General features: G+C 37.3%; 1 protein-coding gene across 2 annotated transcripts in view; it reads right to left on the bottom strand.

Moving 5' to 3' along the window:
* Positions 1-18,049, bottom strand: part of TRPM3 (transient receptor potential cation channel subfamily M member 3) — a 501,163-nt gene that overhangs the window by 108,218 nt on the left and 374,896 nt on the right. For both annotated transcript variants that reach the window (XM_055310391.1, XM_055310392.1), the window contains one exon: positions 16,907-16,979. In XM_055310391.1, the coding sequence (XP_055166366.1) occupies positions 16,907-16,979 (73 nt within the window). The remainder of the gene's footprint in view (positions 1-16,906; positions 16,980-18,049) is intronic.

The following is an 18,049-nucleotide window of genomic DNA, read 5'->3' as shown; positions in this document are numbered from 1 at the left end:
GGCCCAGAGTAGCATTCCAGGCTACTTATTATTCACAACTGGAAGGTTTTCTTCTCAGCTACCACAAAGATAAGCTCCCTGATGCAAACATGACTTATCTGCATAATTCTAGAGCCCACCACCTCTATATCTATGTACTAAGTCAGAATTGGGGTCACCATCGAACTCACTCTCGTTCTTGCACATGCTGTTCCAGGTAAAGGAGAGAACTTTGCACCTTTGGGCATTCCTTGCATCTAGGAATTACATTTTGGTACTTTCTGAGAATTGCCACTGCCAGTTTTTCCTCTCCTCAGCTTTTACTCTTTCTTCCCACAGATCTCTTGCATTTACACATATTTTGGAATATTTCCCAGTTTTGTCAAAAATAAAGTTTCCTTGTTTTTTGCCTTCCCCTTTCATTATTGATTTTTTGACGCTTTCTAGAAGAAGAGACTAATGAATTTGTGTTGCCATGTTTGCACTGGATGCCCCAAAGGATTCTGTAGGTAGAAGAGTGTTTTTGATCAGATCTTTTCATTACTAATCAAAGTATTAAGGATGGATAGGGATATATGCTCAATAAGAATCAGGAAGATCTCATAAGAAACCATTGCAATTAATCAGGTCCAAAGTCCTGATTGGTGCTGAATGAGGAGAGAAAAGAAGGAATAGGCATATGAGATATTACGGTGGCAAAAATGGCCAGAATTAGTAAGAATTTGCTTGAAAAAAAGGAGGAAAAAATGTGGTGGAGTTTTGGAGCCTGGAGAACTCCATGGATAGGGTCTGTATGGACATAACTGGGAAAATTGGGTAGAAATCAGCTCTTTTTGGGAAAAAATGACTTTTTAAAAATATATGTATATTTAAAGACAATTAATTTGATTGAACTTGGGGTGCAAAGTGACACCCAAGGGAGCTGTCCAGTAGGCAGTTTGAAAAGGGGGCAGGGAGGGAGGCTGGAGGTCATTCATGGAGACATGATATTAAACCTATGGAGTTTTATAATCATAATCTTGACAGAAGGCAGAATGGAGAAGTAAGAGGGTCTGGTGGAGACAAAGGAGTGGCCAGAAGTGTAGAACACTCCATATCTCTGACACCGAGGAAAGGTAAAAATAAATACAATTACCATCATTTATTGAAAGCCAATCATATACTAGGCATTTTACATTTATTATCTCATTTAATACTCACAAAGCCCCTGTACAGTGAATATCTTTATCCCCACTTTGAAGATCAGAAAATAGAGGGTCAGTGAGATGGAGTAATTTGTAGAACCAGGTTTTAAGCTGAGGTCTTCCCTCAGGGTAAAAAAGAACCATGGTAAGAAGTAAAGTTAACACTGTCAGAAGTTATTGAATGTTCATGAATAATAATAATCATTGGGGTGAGAAGAGTATTTGGGGTTTTCAGGAATACTGATTCCTGTGTGAGGAAACTGGATGGGGTAGAATGGGGAATGTGAAAATTTGCAGTGTGGACCAGTGAGCCCAGAATTCAGAGCAGGTGGAGGGAAAGGACAGTTGGTGGAAAGGCAGGTCAGCTTTCAGAGCTGGATCATCAAGAGAAGAAAAGTTAGACACTTCCTTGAGGGTCCTGGGGGGTGGGGGCCAAGGTCTCTGCAGGTGACAAAGAACCTGGATGCATTGAGGGCAGAAGCAACAGAGTCCTAGAGGAGGGAGGCAAGAGCAAGTACATGGTAGATGGGATCCTGCAGCATGGAGGCCAGAGAGCAGCCCGTCAGCAAAGAAGAGATGACATTGGGGTGAGGAGGAAAAGCAATGAGGTTGAGTGGAGAAACTAATATTCATGAGTAGGGAAAAAGGGAGCTTGGATGAAGCTAAATATTGACAGTGAAATAAGAGGGGATACCGCTTGCTGAGAGTGAGAGGCAGTGAGGAGTTGAAGAGAAAGGAGGAATGTGGAGAATGTGCCACAGGCTGAGACTTTGAGAAGGAGGGGGTTTGGGTGCAGAGTTAAGGCCCACTTGCTTGTAGTAAGACATCCCAGATATGTCATGGCACCAATGGCACGTATTGCAGGGAATGTTTGCTTATTTAGGGACCTGTGATTCCGTGTTTGAAGAAATATTTTTGTTTGTTTTTATTTTTTAATACCCTGAAGGTCACTAAATACTTCAGTGGCTTGTAAATGGAGTTGTGGGCTCCCTTTGGGAGAGTTGCTAAATAAAAATGTCAGGGGTCTCATCCTATCTTGATGGTTCAAGTATGGTCCTGCTTGATGGACTGGGGCGGTGGAGGGGGCAGGATTTGCAGACCCTGCAATGTCTTTAGTGGTGCCATCATGTGTGATGCACAGGATGATACCACCCATCTCTATCTTAGTTGAAAAACATTTCTTCTTGTTGAGGTCTTTGGACCTTTCCATATTTTATCTGAGGAATCTTGTCTGGATTAAACATGCGGGATTCTCTTCATTTCCATCAATTTATTTGTAGATGTTGTGCCGAAATGTGATAGGATCTCAGTCAATGAAAATTGAACGATCCATTCATTTAAAGCTATCATTCTTTACCTATATGAAAACTACAAAAGTGTTAGGAAACTAGCGGAGAGACCCTGTCATGTGACTGGGTTGCTAGGCTACACCTGCAGTAGTCTCCCAGAGCAGAGTCACCCACCTACCCTGGTGAGGCTTTCTCAGGAAGGCAGCTGCTACATCGAGAAAAACCAAATTAAAGACTTGAAACGTGCACATAAAAAAGTAGATGAGGTCTGTGTATAATTTATTCTTTGCTCTATTTTCTTGCCCTGAATGATAACTATCTTCTTTTGGTAAAAATAACTCTAGGTAGATTCCCAGGGGGAAGTTAAAAGGAATCAGGAAAAATTGGATTAACTTTAGTTAGAAGAAATTCACATTTGGTTTGTAAGAGACAAAACAGGCAGCTGAGTGAAAGAGCCCTTTGCAGGAATATAAGGTTTTCTTTCTCGGTTTATCTTTATTGAATAAGATAATAAAACTAATTTCCGTCATGTTTAGCTGTGGCAGGCACTGCTTCTAAGTGTTCACGTATCACATTTTCACAACAAACTATGAGGTGCCATTATCCCCATTTTACAGACAAGGAAACTGAGGCATGAAAATTTGTCCAAGTCCAAGGTAAAGTAGCCAGGAAGTGCCAGAGGCAAGCTTCAAATGCAGGCAGGCTGATTTATTTTTTTATTATTTTTTTAAATTTATAGGAACTTAGAAAACTTTATTGAACTCATGATACAAAGGGAATTAAGCAGACAGGCTTTTGTGTTCTCGATCATAAAACAACCCACATTGCATGAGCGAAGGAAGCCACAATACTGTCTAAGGCTCTATCATTAGGGCCAGAATTGCTAAAATGGTATCTAAAATTCACTCATCAGCTTCTTTAATTTTTTAAATTTATTTTTGTAGAGATTTTATTTATTTATTCAGGAGAGACACAGAGAGAGGCAGAGACGTAGGCAGAGGGAGAAGCAGGCTCCCTGAGGGATTATGCCCTGAGCTGAAGGCAGAGGCTCAATCACGGAGCCACCCAGGTGCCCCTAATTTTATTTTTATTTTTATTTTTATTTTATATTTTTTTGTCAGTCAATCCATTTAGGCTTGGAGATTTATTTATCTGGTTTTATTATTTAAAAAATTTTTTTATAAGTGCATCTAAAATAGGATGCAATTCAAAAGGTACAGTTTGTGACTACACTTTAAGAAGTTATTGATTGGATACAATGATGCACATCTGTATAGACAAAATGAGCCCTGCCTGGATATTCTTATATTTTGTTTATTTGAAGGCTCAGATTTTCAGGATTAGTAAGATTTTTATTACATTTTTAAACTTGAAGAAGTTTAAAGTGGGAATGCAAAGTGGTGCAGCCACTGTGGAAAACTGTATGGAGGTTCCTCAAAAAATTAAAAATAGAACTAGCCTATGATCCAGTAATCATACTATTGGGTATTTACCCAAATAATACAAAAACACTAATTGAAAGGACACTTGCTCCCCTATATTTATTGCAGCTTATGTGCAGTAGCCAAATTATGGAAGGAGCTCAAGTGTCCATTGATAGATGAATGGATAAAGAAAGGTGGTGTGTATATAATGGAATATTACTCAGCCATAAAAAAGAATAAAATCTTGCCATTTGCAATGACAAGGACAGATCTAGAGGGTATAACACTAAGTGAAATAAGCCAGTCAGGGAAAGACAAATACCATATGGTTTCACTCATATGTGGAATTTAAGGATTAATAAGATTTTTTTTGAAGTATCTATTTTATTTTATGTTTTGGTATCTTCTTAATTTTAAATTCCTCCAGGAAAGTAATTGGCATACTATTTATTTGTTTTTCTTTAGGCTGTTTATTTGACATCACAGGTTGGCACTCCAAACTGTAGAGGGGCATTTGAAATGTTGCCTTTATAATAAAATTTCCCCTGCAACAGGGAGTCCCCTTGGTTTGCACCTTTTTAGCCTTTTCTTTAGTTTTCATTATGATGTGTACTTCTGCCATATTTTAAGACTTTGAAGATGTGTACAACTTAAGTGAATGCCTTGTGCATTAGCAGGTGTACTGGCGATTAGGGCATTTACTTCTCATGTTAAGACTGACACACAGTGGCCTCTAGGAGATTTGAATCAGTTAGTAGCCTGGTGGCAGGCCTTTCCTGGTTCAATTCTGACCTGTGTCAGGTTACCTACCCTTTGTAGGGGAGGGGTGGGGTAAATGTTAATAAAGTAGGAGCCATAAGGACTTTTTGGGTGGAAGAGAAAGGGCGCTGAGCTTGTTTATTCCCTGTCGGGGTTTAGGAACATTACTTATCCTCTCTAAGATTTAGCTGCTTCTTATTAAAAAATGAGGTCAATAATATCTACATCAGGGGATTGCTTGGAAGGTGAAATAGAAAAGTAGATGGAAAAACTGCTTTGTTAAATTAAAGCACTCTACAAATATTTTTAGTATCTTACATATTCCTAACAATAAATTGGCCAGGTTAATGATAATTTAATAAATTGATCCAGTTGTAATGCCATCGCAGACAGGCAGCTGCTCCAGACTGCAGTTTCTGCTGTGGCCGATGCGACTGATTAGGTGTCATTGAATTTTCATAAAAGGGATATTTCCTGTGTAGTAAAACAGTCACTCTCAGAATTAAGTACTGACACTCCCTAAATTACCCAGGGCTGAGGCGCAGGTCGGAATTGCTTGGGCTTGGGGAGCGGTCCTCTGGTAGAGCTTGGGGAATCAATCAAAGGCTACCTGCCCCTGAGGTTTTCTTTTTTGACACTCCCTGAAGTGAGCTGAAGCTCTAGGTGCCGAATTTAAACAAGAAGAGGTAGCTCTGTTACAGCTCAGCAGGAGGCGGAGTTTAGAGAGGAATGATCTCTTTGAATTGTAAGAATGTGATTGTTTTGCAGGGATGTAAATTAAGGAGACTGGTATGTAGGCCTCTGTGCCTGGGCAGCCCAAGCCCTGGATGCTAGGTGTTTTCCATATAATCTATAACCACATTCAATTAGGAAAGTGCCTCTGCTCCACCAACCCCACTGGGCTGCCTGGTGTAACCATGGTGAGGCACTTGCTGCAGGCTTCTGAGGAGTTCCTGCACCTTCTCTGGCCCCTCAGAGGTGAGCTAAGGCTCTGTGAGGGTCTGCAGTCCCTCCTCTCACCCTTGCTCCCTGCCTGGAATAAGAGCTGAACTCTTTTTCCCCTGGGTCCCTCCATTTCCTAGACACTGGATCTAGCGGTGAGCGGAGGTGGTGGTGATTGAACTTTGTTTTGTTTGTCTCTAATTTTTGGGTCTGGGTTTTCTGTATCAGGTCTCACTCACTTGGAAAAACTGTTCGTTTCATTTCAGACTTTTATGGACCAACACTGCATAAAAACCTTACAAAGTCAGGTTGTCTATGTGATGACATTTGCCAAGAGTTTCTGCAGGAAATATCGCTACTGTTTCTTTGTATCCTAATAACATATGCAAGCAAAAAGGACAAATGAAATTATATGGCTTATGATTAATAACATGGTGGAGCACCGCGCTATTTCCTTCTTTTTTGCCAACCTAGCTAAATGGATGAGTCCTCTTTACTGTGCCCTTTCTGCAATAAAAGAAGCCAGTACTTCACAAAGTCTCCCATTAACATGTTTAAAAAAACAACTTTATAAAAGTGTCCCTGTATTATGTGCAATATGCAAAACCGGGAAACATTATCAACTTAAGACAGAGGCAATACAAGAAAAAAAAAAACCTCTACTGGGTGATCCTGCTTGCTTGTGATATGACAAAAATGAATTCATTTACATGGCTGAGTAAGTAAAATATTTGCATCTTCCATATTGTGATTTTTAGCAGGATTATATAGAAATGTATCCCCTGGAGTTCTGGCACATTTTCTGGAATTATTGCATTGATGATGTCCTATCTTCTGTTGTCTCTTCCATTGTCCTTTACTCATTCTGTCCCTTTCGTTGAGAACCAGGTAATCCATTGTGCACCTCATTTTTACTGAGATTATACATGCACAGATTTTAGAGTCATCTATTCCTACAAGATTTATTATAAAATCACAAATCTCATCATCCAATGTCTCTTTACCCAGAGGCAACCACTTCACTTCTTATAGCTGATTATTTTGGTCCTCCATGGTGGCTAGTCTTTGAAGGTAGCTTCTAAGGGACTATCTCCCAGCGTTCAGACTTTATCTGGCCTGGTCTTGTGACTTGCGTTAGCACATGGAATGCAGCAGAAGCCACACTATGCTGATTCCAGGCTTGAGTCTTAGGAAAAAGGTCTGATAGCTCCTGCTTTGGCCTCCTATGCCTGGTGCAGAACTGTCTCCCTGTGTCATCATCCAGGGATAGCCAACACTTCTCTCTGTGATAGAGCTCCCACTTTCCGTGTTCCGTGTTTTCTGTTTCTGTTGTTGTTTGTTTTGGGGGGTGCTTATCTTTCAATAATTTCCAAAGAAATAGTTCATGGGTAGTAAATGTTTGGATAACTCATGTCTGACAATGTTCTAGCCTACACTTGCAAGTGGCTGGTAGATTAGGCATAGAATTCTAGGTTGCAAATAAATGTTCTTCAGAATTTTTAAGGCATTGCACTACAGCTTTCTAAATTGTTGTTTAGAAATCTAAAGCATTTTGGCTACTTTGCATGAGAACTGTTTTTCTCTTTGGAAGCTCATAGGAGTATTTTATGTATATAATATTTATGATACCATATAATATTTTGCAATATAATTTATAAACTATGTAAATATTATCATATTAAAATATATTAAATATAATTTATACACATATTTATAATATATATCATATAAAACATATGGCTTAATATATAATATATAGCTTAACATATATTAATACATAACATAATATATTCAATATTTTAATTATTATATATAATATAATACACAAGTATAATGTATATATTTGGTTTCCCATGTTCTATAATATTATGATACAACTTGACAGGGGTTTATTTTCACCCACTGTGTCGGGCACTCAGTGGGAGCTTGTAATCTAGAAGTGTGTGTTTTAGAGTTCTGGGACATTTTCTGGAATTATTGCATTGATGATTATATATCCATATACATTTTCATATAGATATTCATGTATATCCATAGATATTCATATATATCCATATATATTCACATAAATTCATATATTCAGATATATTCACATGTATTCATATATATTCACAAATATTCATACATATTCACATATATTCATATATGTGTATATATATATATATACACACACATATATACAATGTCTACCATATGTCAAGCATTTTTTTGGGTGTTAGGATGCAAAGGCAAAGAAGACATTTTCTTCCAGAAACTTCTTATGGAAGATGAGTTTGTAATCGAGAATGATCATACTTCCCAGTTTACCTGGACATTCTAATAAAGCAGTTTACCTGGTTTATTCTAGTTTTTCTGGATAATTGTCAATACTTCTTACTTTCATCACTAAGAAAGTCTCAGTTTAGGGATAAATTATCTAGTAACCATTTTACAGAGTTGTTGCAAAGATTAGATGATGAAATTTATGTGAAAATGCTTTGTGAATTGTAAAACATACACATAACAGGATGAAAAAATTAACATTCTTTTATCACATTCTCCGACTGAGACAAACAAAAATGTCTAAAGTTGCTACCTACCTTGCTGTCTGCTATTGCTCTAAGATCTACTTGGATTTGTAAGAAAATAAACTCGCCAGAAAATTAATTTCATTTTAAGGCAGCTTAGCATGTTCTCAACCATTTTCAAGAGGAAACTAATTTTTGTGGATCTATTTTGGATCTTTACATGTATGCTTGAGGTTTATATATTGGTTGCTTGTTGTTTTCAGGTGATTCAAATTTAACATTTTTTATGCTCTGTTGGGTTTTGGACATGGGGGCGTTCCAGTTCCCTAGCAATTTTTAGGGTCTATGTGAGAAGGGAAAAGGTATAAAAATACTAGTTGTTAAATGTTTACCATAAAGAAGGCAGAGTGCCTGTCCTCAAGGAGCTTCCAATGTCACCGTCTCAAGTGTCCCTTGTATCCTCCCACACGACAGAGCTCTGGTTTTCTTTCACGCAGGGAAAGGAACTGAGGCACATATATAGAGGTTAAGTAACCTCCTTAATGAATACCACAGCCAAGAAAGAAGTAGAATCTAAATATATACTTAATCTGATTTTAAAGCCAGTTGATCATTTCTTCATGACTTTAACAATAGTTTTTGAGGGGCAACTAGATGGCTCAGTGGTCGAGCATCTGCTCAGGTCAAATATCTTCTCCCTCTGCCTATGTCTCTGCCTCTCTCTATTATCTCTCATGAATAAATGAATAAAATCTTAAAAAATGATGATTGTTTTTGAATACCGATGACGTGGTAGGCACTGTGTTTGTGTGCAGATGGCAGTGAGTAAAACAGAAGTGGTCTTTGTCCTCATTTCTAGCTTAGCATCATCATCATCAGTCAGTCCATCATTTATTAAATAGATTTTTTTTCCAGATACTGGGTTAAATGCTTTACTTGGATTATTGGCTACAATGGTTATAAAGGCTATGAGAGAGATATTAAAATCGTCTGGGTTTTACAGGTTATGAAACTGAGCCTCAATGAGAGGAAGCTGTTTGATCAACAAGGAGTAGTGATGCTTTGCATATGGGTGTTGCTGTCACTATTATTGGGACCTTTGCTGGGTAGTCCCACTGTGGCAAGTAGCACTCTGAGGGGCTGGCATGGCAGGGAGGATGGCGTGGAAAGTGCCCAATGGGGAATGCCTGGGGCGACTTGGCCTTTATGGAATCATTTTTTTCTAAGGAATAGACAGACTTTGGTCTTGGGAAAAAAGTGCTAAAAATGTCATTTCCCTTAACATTTTTTTTTTGCAGAAATACTCCAGCACAGACCATTAAAATTGAAAAAGTGAATGGTGATTATAACAATACATCATTGTATAGTAAAAATATTAATAAGTTACATATTTAGGTCTACCTAAAGTGAACTTTATTGAGTATGACTTGGATGAATGGCTGGACTCTAATTAGTATTCATTTGACCTAGTTTCTATTTTTGGTCTATGGGATGAAGAATTTATTCCTGGTATATAGATTTTGAGGCATTTGCATTTGAGGCAAATCTGACACTCTTTGGGTCTCAACTTCAGAGAAGTATATATATATTTTTAGTTGCTATTGGTCTTACCTGCACTCTTTTCTACTTCCAGGCTACATAATCTTTTTTTGGGGGGGGGTAGGGGGGACCCCATAACTCTGTAACCTGGGTGGAAACTGGAAAGGTAAGACCATTTCCCATTTCATGGTCAGAGGGATTGTCCCACTCCCATGGCCACAATGATGAATTCAGGGGCAGGCACTGATCTAAGGGAAGCACATGCAAGTCCTCCCTGGCTTCCTTTTGCTGTAAGTCCCAGGAATTTCATGGAGATTCACTCAGTTGGTTGGTATGAGCCTAGCACTGCGGATGGCCATGCTGTGTGACAGGTATACAGACTAATATCTGAGAGATGGAGGACAGACTCTAATGACATCATCTGAGCCCCAGATCCTACTTTGCCTGAACTCAGTTTACTCTTCACTTTCTTCATCATGTAAACCCACACGTCCATCTTATTTATTTTTGCTTGAGCTAATTTGAATTGTGTTTCTTTTACTTGTAACCAGAAAATTTCCTGGTTGACACTCTCTTCCACTGGTGATCTAATCTTTAAAAATGAAACAAGTGTCGGATCACACTGATTTTAGCCAGAGAAACTGTGGGCATGTGTGCAGCTAAGGTCATCTGACAGCTAAGTGCCCTAATAAGAGCCCTGAAAGTTTAAAGGAAGCAGATGTCCTGATTTACCGAAACAACAAAAAAAATGGGAGGAACTAGGTAATTTTTTTCTGAAATGATTGTGTAAGTCCACAGGGAAATTGGATTTTGTACAAATTGTTTCCTATGAGTCCTGCATTCAAATATTGCTACTTAGGTTTTGGGGAGCCCCTGACAGGAATCTAACTGTTCCTGGTCAATCTGCTCTGTGACAAAAGGGGTAAAATGAGCCATCAGGAAACAGGTGCACATGGGGAAGCCTGATTTACAAATCAAAGGACAGAAGGAAGACCAAAAGTGGCCTCACGCAGAGAAGGATTTAACACTTGTGTAAAGAATCTTCATTGTAAAAATTACCTAGTGAGTTTTGTCTCTGATTTATTTTTCACTATTCTCCCAGTTTACCCCCAATGCCCTTATAAGCTTAAAATAAAGTGACCATGCCACACATTTTGACACTGTCAATCTTATTTTTAGATGAAATTTCATCTACTTTCATTTGTATAATTAATAACTGATAACTTTGCATCTCATATAAATGATAGAAGTGTCAACATGAATGTCTTTTTTTTCTTGGCTGTATTAAGGCTATTCAAACAATTCCAGGTTAAAAAAATTATTAAAAGGAAAGCAATCATGCATGTGTTTTGTTAAGCTGCCTACACATGGGAAAGAGGGATGGGAAAGATTGAACATATAATCAGAAATAATTTTTTATCTTTAAAGCAAGGCCATAATTAATTCTCATTAAATCTATTCATGAATCATCTGAGATCAAGCAAGGTAGCTTCTCAGTAAACACTCCCGGATGCTAGTTGCTTTTGAGGTCTACCTGGTGCATAGAATTGTCGGACATACACTACTTCAGAATAATGCCAAAAAATAACAATTTTTTGTTTTACTTTTGTTTTACTAGGGATTAATTAAGTCACTTAAAAACTAAGATGAGTTATTTAGCAAGACTAATTGCCTATTGATGTCGGTCCTAGTTTGTGATAATAATAGCATTTTCTAGTTAATATGTCTAAGGATCATACATTCAGAAGTAGTTTCAAAACATTCAGATATACTGAGTTTTCCTCTTTAAAATTTTATCCACTTTTATTTCAAGTTTAGTTGCTGGGAAAGATATAATTTTAAAGGAAAAAGGTTCAGAACACAGTGATTTTCATTGTGTTGTATGATCTAATCAACAGCATTCTTGAAAATGTTCTAAAGTTAGAACATACTGGCTCTTCTTTTGGCATTTGAATTTTTATTTCAAACTCCTTGCCTCATAGTTTCAGGAAAATTACAAATGTCTCTTTTAAAAAGAAGTTGTTGTCCTCCACTTATAAGTATCTGTAATTAATTAATTAATTATAGATAGCATTAATTTTGTCTGAAGAACCGAAACATAACAAAAAAAATGGGAGGAACTAGGTAATTTTTTTCTGAAATGATTGTGTAAGTCCACAGGGAAATTGGATTTCATACAAATTGTTTCCTATGAGTCCTGCATTCAAATATTGCTACTTAGATTCCCCAGTGATATTTCTAATCATTTCTTATAGTGATCAGCTATTGTCCACACCTATCTGATTTATATAGACCCTTTATATTAAATATTGCCTACACATAGTACAGTATTTTGATTACATAGGTACATGACTTTTACAGCTAATTCTATAAGATGCTTCTCTTTTTTTGTCATTTTGACATGACATGAAAGTTTTTCTTGGCAACAGTACGTCTCCTCCTCAGATTCACAACATATGATAGCTCAGTTCTCCTTTCCCTTAAAATATTTTAAAAAAAATCCATGAAAATCCTAGTTTATTCAGATTTTCTCAGTTTTAAACACAATATTCTTTCTTTTATTCTGACTGAGGATTCCATCCAGGATGCCCCTTACATGTAGTCATTATGCTTCCTTAGTCTCCTCCAGGTTGTGACAATTTCTCAACCTACTCTTGGTTTTGATGACCTTTGCAGTTTTGAAGAGGAGCATAGAGTTTTGAGATATCTTTGAGATTTTAAAAAATGCTTTTCAGAAGAAAGGAATAAGCAATAAAGGTCTTTCCCATGCCACAGAACTTCTTTACCAGTGAAGAATGAACCCAAAGGAAAAGAATTTCCTTGTACTCCAATGTTCATAGCAGCAATGTCCACAATAGCCAAACTGTGGAAGGATCCACAATGTCCTTTGACAGATGAATGGATACTGAAGATGTAGTCTATATATACCATGGAATATTAGCCATTAGAAAGGACAAATACCCACCGTTTGCTTTGATGTGGATGGAACTGGAGGGTATTATGCTAAGGGAAATAAGTCAATCATACATAGAAGGACAAACATTATATGGTTTCATATATGAATGGAATGAATGTGGAATATAAGAAATAGTAAAAGCATTATAAGGGAAAGGAGGGGAACTGAATAGGAAAAATTAGAGAGGGAGACAAACCGTGAGAGACTCCTAACTCTGGGAAATAAACAAAGAGTTGTGGAAGGGGAGGTGGGCGGGGGTTTGGGGTAACTGGATAACGGGCACTGAAGAGGGCACTTGATGGGATGAGCACTGGGTGTTATACTATATGTTGGCAAATCAAACTTAAATAAAAACAAATTTTAAAAAAGGAAAAGAATTTCTTGATCGCCCATATTATACTTTAGTGCATGCACAGAACTGAAAGGGTACATCCACATGATTTGACTTCTGAGGTGTACAAGAAAAGATTTTTTAAAATTGAAAGTAATTATATCCACAGAGAGGGTCAAGGGACCCTGCTATGAGCAGATGTTTTCTGGTTTTATGGAGCCCAGAGCAAGAGGGGCCAGAGCAAGAGGCATGACCAAATTGGCCATGAGAGCAGGCTGGTAAACACTGAATAGTTTATGAAGGTGAGTTTGGGGTTGTTTCCAGGGAAGCCTCTGGCTGCTATGATTTAGGCAGGGCTAGGCTGAGCAGGAGGCAGACAGGGGCCAGACCAGGCAACTCTCCTAGATTTTTGAGTACTTTCCCCATAGAATCACTCAAGGTGTCTGAAGTCCAGACGTATTTATGGCATCAGGCCTCCTCTGAGTAGGGATGCCTAATTTAGAAAACAAAAATACAAGACTCCCAGTTAAGGTTGAATTTCAGATAAATAACAAACAGCTTTTTTAGTATGAGTATATCCCAGGCAATATTCGGGACATGCTTATTCTAAAAATTTCTTTGTTGTTTTCTGAATAGTCAACATCCTGCATGTTCCTTGGCTTCCTCTGACTATGCGTGGCAGCAGGAGAGGAGAGCTGAAAAGCAGAAGGGTGTAGGGTATACAGTTTGTAGCCTCAGACCACCACTCTTGGAGAGCAGTTACCTTAATGTGAAAGACACATGTGATATCACTTATTCTCAAAAGCTACCCCAGGTCAGCATTCAAAGAAAGCGTGAACCTCTAAGACCTCTGGAATAACATCCTTTTTGTCTCCTCCTTTCTTCATTTTTGAACAGATACCCCCCAAATCTGTATCTTATAAAGAGTATCCTTTATATATACAGATACTGAAATATATATATATATATATATATATATATATATATATACAGATACTGAAGAAACTCAAACCCAGTGGGATGGGAAACAAGTTGTCAGCAAAGTTAGACTTTCCTCATGGTCACCTGTTTCCTGACAGTCCCTCCCCCTTTTTTTCTTCTGGATTTATGGACCAGTGTTTAGTTCCCTGGCATTCTCCCCCACCTCCTTTCTAATTTCTAGTTTTCTCAGATGATGGAGGGAATAAAAACTTGACAATAAAAAAATTCCTCATGCATAGCATAATTGAAAACTAAGTATAATTGTAAAAATTAAGTGTTAAACCATGTTACATGCCCAGGCATAATTTAAAAAGTACATACGAATAATTTAACAAACTAAAGAATTTGAAACTGATGTAAGTATGCTCTTGGCCTCCAAGAAAGTTGGCAAAAGGATTATGCTTGACATCCTTCACAAATCAACTGGGTCAAAATCAGAGAGCATTTAAAAGCCTTTGCAAAATAGAGTTGACACATCATAATCTTTTAACGGCATAAATTCCCATTAGCATCAACTGTTGCATAAATAATATTCATTATAGTGATTAGAAATGTTAATTTCTTAGAGCAATCATAATTTCCTTTAATCTATTACGGCAGTGTTTTTTAAACTGCAGGTTATGACCCATTAGTGGGTCATGAAATCAATTTAGTGGGATATAATCAGCATTAAAGAGAATAGAATAGAATAGGAAATATCCAATTTCATTGCATACAGCCAATGTAAATATTACTTCATGTACTTTAACTTCAGCTTTCTAAAAACATATGTATAACTACTTGGTTACAATATAAAAGGTATTTCATATGGTCTGTCATGCACAATCAGGAAACAACTATCCTATATTATAACAAATAAATTCTAAGACTGATCTAAAGGCGAAACACAAATTAAAGCACAAATTGGTGAAAGCAGAAAAAAATATTTTCAGTAGAAGATATTTTGTGATGGCTTGTGTGTTTTTAACTAGTAATGGGGCCGCTTCTCTGTTTGCTGAGTTCTGGTTAAGACAAGAAAAGTGGCATTCTACTTCTTATCATCAACGCAATAGGGATGCCTTGGTGGTTTACAAAAGTGAGGGCTATGGGGCTAGCCTGTCTCTACTGCTTACTGGCCAGCTTATCTTGGGCATGTAATTAATTGTTCTGTGTCTTGATTTCCTTATGTATAAGACATAATTAACTGGTTATCGAACTTGTAAAGATTAAACAAATTTATACACAGAATGTATCTAACACAGTGTCTGGCACTTAGCAAGTCTTCAATAAATGTTAGTGGCTTTATTACTTTTTCTTATTTTTGTGAAGGAAGAGCAAATACCAGAGAATTTCCTGCCTCAATCTTTTTATTTGATCTCTGACAAATGGAGAATGGTGGCCAGAGTATGCTTTGTGGTTCAGCCCATGCATGGTTCCATGCATGAATTCTTCTACATGTCTTTGTCAGTTCATTGGAATGAAATGCTTTGGAGCAAAGGTTCTCAACCTGGGACACATGATACACTTCACAGGATTGTGAATTTCTGAAATGTGATTGGGATTTTGAACTGAATGTGCAAATATACTTTTGGGGAATACATGGAGGGGATCAATGACTTCTAGTGCCAAGGGGGCCACATGTGGTGTGGTGAAGAGTTAGGCCTAGATCTAAGTTCAGGTTGATTAATTAGCATGGTAACTATGAGCAAGTTACTTAAATCTTGTAGCTCCACTTACCTGTCTGTAGAATGGGGATTAAAGATAGCTGCTGCACAACACAGTCGTTATAATAATTAATGTTTATAGTATTTGTAAAAAACTTAGCACTAGGCATAATGGCTGCCACTTGATGGGTATTTAAGAAAGTATTAATAGTGGAAAAAAGGTAGGTAGACTGGAAATTAGAACACAATGGTTGCTATTCTGAATTTCAATTTTGGAATGCTAAGTCTATCACTGAATCATTAATAATCATCCATTCAGTAATCCATTCCTTCACGTATTCAACACTGACTGAATGCTGCCCTATTGTGAGGAATTAGGTGAGATGCTGATCCATTGGTGGATAAGACACATTCTCTATCCTTACAGAGATTATAATCCATGAAGTCTTCCTAACAGGTAGTCACCAACCTTGTGATAAATGGGGCAGGAGGCAAAGTATGGTGCTTGGGGAGAATGAGGGTAATACCTTGAACTCAGAGCCACATTCAACAGAATTGGTGGTTTTGTTTCATCTTATGGTTCTGGTTTTCAGTTCAGGCCTGAATAGAGATAACTTCCTTTTGTTTATTTTACTGCTGAATGTTATTGGTCAAATGTATAGACCTACTAAGGGACATAAGGGCAGAATTTGATCTGTGGAGGCTGGAGGAAACTGCTCTTCTCTTGATATGGCTCCAAGGATGAGAACATGTAGTGAGACATGTATGTATCCTCTTGATAGAAAGGAGACTAAAGAATAGGACAAACATCCATCTGCTAAAGGAAAATCATAAAATCCAGGGCATTTCTATTTTTCACTGGACTTCAAGGAAACTTAGAGCTAAAGTTAATGTTCCATTACAACAAGTATAGTAGCCTATTTTATTTTTTGTTAATTCTTTCTTCTTTCCTTTCAATGGTTTTGATTTTCCATTTTAATTAATCAACACATTTTTAATGTGTTATGATATCTTTATATCTATCATCTATGCCATATTAAATGGTTTTTTAAAGTAGACAGGATAATAATTATTAAGTAACTTCAGTAACTTAGTATTTTACATATGATATTAACCTTTTCCTTTGTATATTTTTATGACTCAGTAGACATGATTGAATTGTAATATATTTAAACTTTAAGAAATCTAGTCACACTTTGACAGCTCGATCATAGAAGAATTTCATAGCAGGAACAATGTCATCCAGAAGTCCTTATGTTATCAATAATTGGATATCATGGTATCCTTTAGGATTATACCCACCAATTAAGAGATAAAGTTGCTAAATTATTTAAATTATTTTTGCACTCTCTGGACACACAAACTCTTTTACCTTTGAGCAAAGCCGTCAGGATAGCTAAATCAATGTCCTGGTGTCCTTCTGATCCCATCCGAAATACCGTAATCTGTAATTTGAGACAAGGTGACCATTAGCAATGCATGTTTTTCCCCCAAGAGAAACTCAATCAATGAGACCATATCTGTACACAGACTATCTTAATATCTACAAGGTAGATTCTTGACCACAGGGTAAGCAGACAGCAGGAATTCAACTCGAGTTTTCTGCAATTCATTTGGAGGAAGCTGACTCTGTAGCCTCCCAACAGAGATCACCTCACATAATTACATTGATTATTCTTACAATGGAGAGAAACCAGAGACCAAGGAAACATCCTCTTCTATCATTTCAGTTTTAGAATTCAAACTTGCTGGATTTACAAAAATGTGTTAGCTGTGATGTAAACTGTGAATTGGGAAATTGTCTAAAAGCAGCTAGTTTAGTATGCCCTTCAGAAAATGGTCTTACTACATGTGTATGTACGTGTGTGCGCATATGCGTGTGTACAACATAGCCATCACCACGCTTACTCCTCAGCAATAGTTATGAAGGGTTTCAGCATTGCAATGGCTCTAGATCCTTCCATCCTGTCAATAACCTTGAACCCCCTTTAGAATAACTTAGCAATTATTTCCAGATTGTAAGAAGGGGAAAGCAGAAATACAACATCTTTCCTTTTGGTAATCCGGGGGAGAAGAGTATTCTCCAGGGATAAATAAGGAAGGAGAATAAAAATGGAGCAATGAAGGATTAATACATGTTGAATTAATACATATCCCAAAATAATGCTGAACCATGACCGAGGGTTTCTCCAAAGTCAGAAGGAAGCTACTTAAGGAAGCCAAAAGTTTCTTTGAATATCTACACCAAATTGCTATTTTATTCAGCTACTTTAGACTTTAGATTTCTCTATCTGTATAATGGAAAAATAATACTGCTTGCCTGTTTCCAGCTACATAGGAAGTAAACTTTATAGCATTTGCTAATATATAATTCTAAGTTTTGCCACAATGAGGGAGAGAATAGACATGGAGATTAACACCTGAGCTGAGATCAAGAGTCAGATGCCTAACCAACTGAGCCACTCAGGTCCCCTTGCAAATTTCTAATTTCTTTTTCTTTTCTTTTCTTTTCTTT

This window comes from Nyctereutes procyonoides, unplaced genomic scaffold (genome assembly GCF_905146905.1).
Source record: "Nyctereutes procyonoides isolate TBG_1078 unplaced genomic scaffold, NYPRO_anot_genome, whole genome shotgun sequence".
In the NCBI taxonomy this organism is placed as follows: domain Eukaryota; kingdom Metazoa; phylum Chordata; class Mammalia; order Carnivora; family Canidae; genus Nyctereutes; species Nyctereutes procyonoides.
Note: the sequence above shows the minus strand (reverse complement) of the source record. Positions and strands in the feature narration are given on the sequence as shown.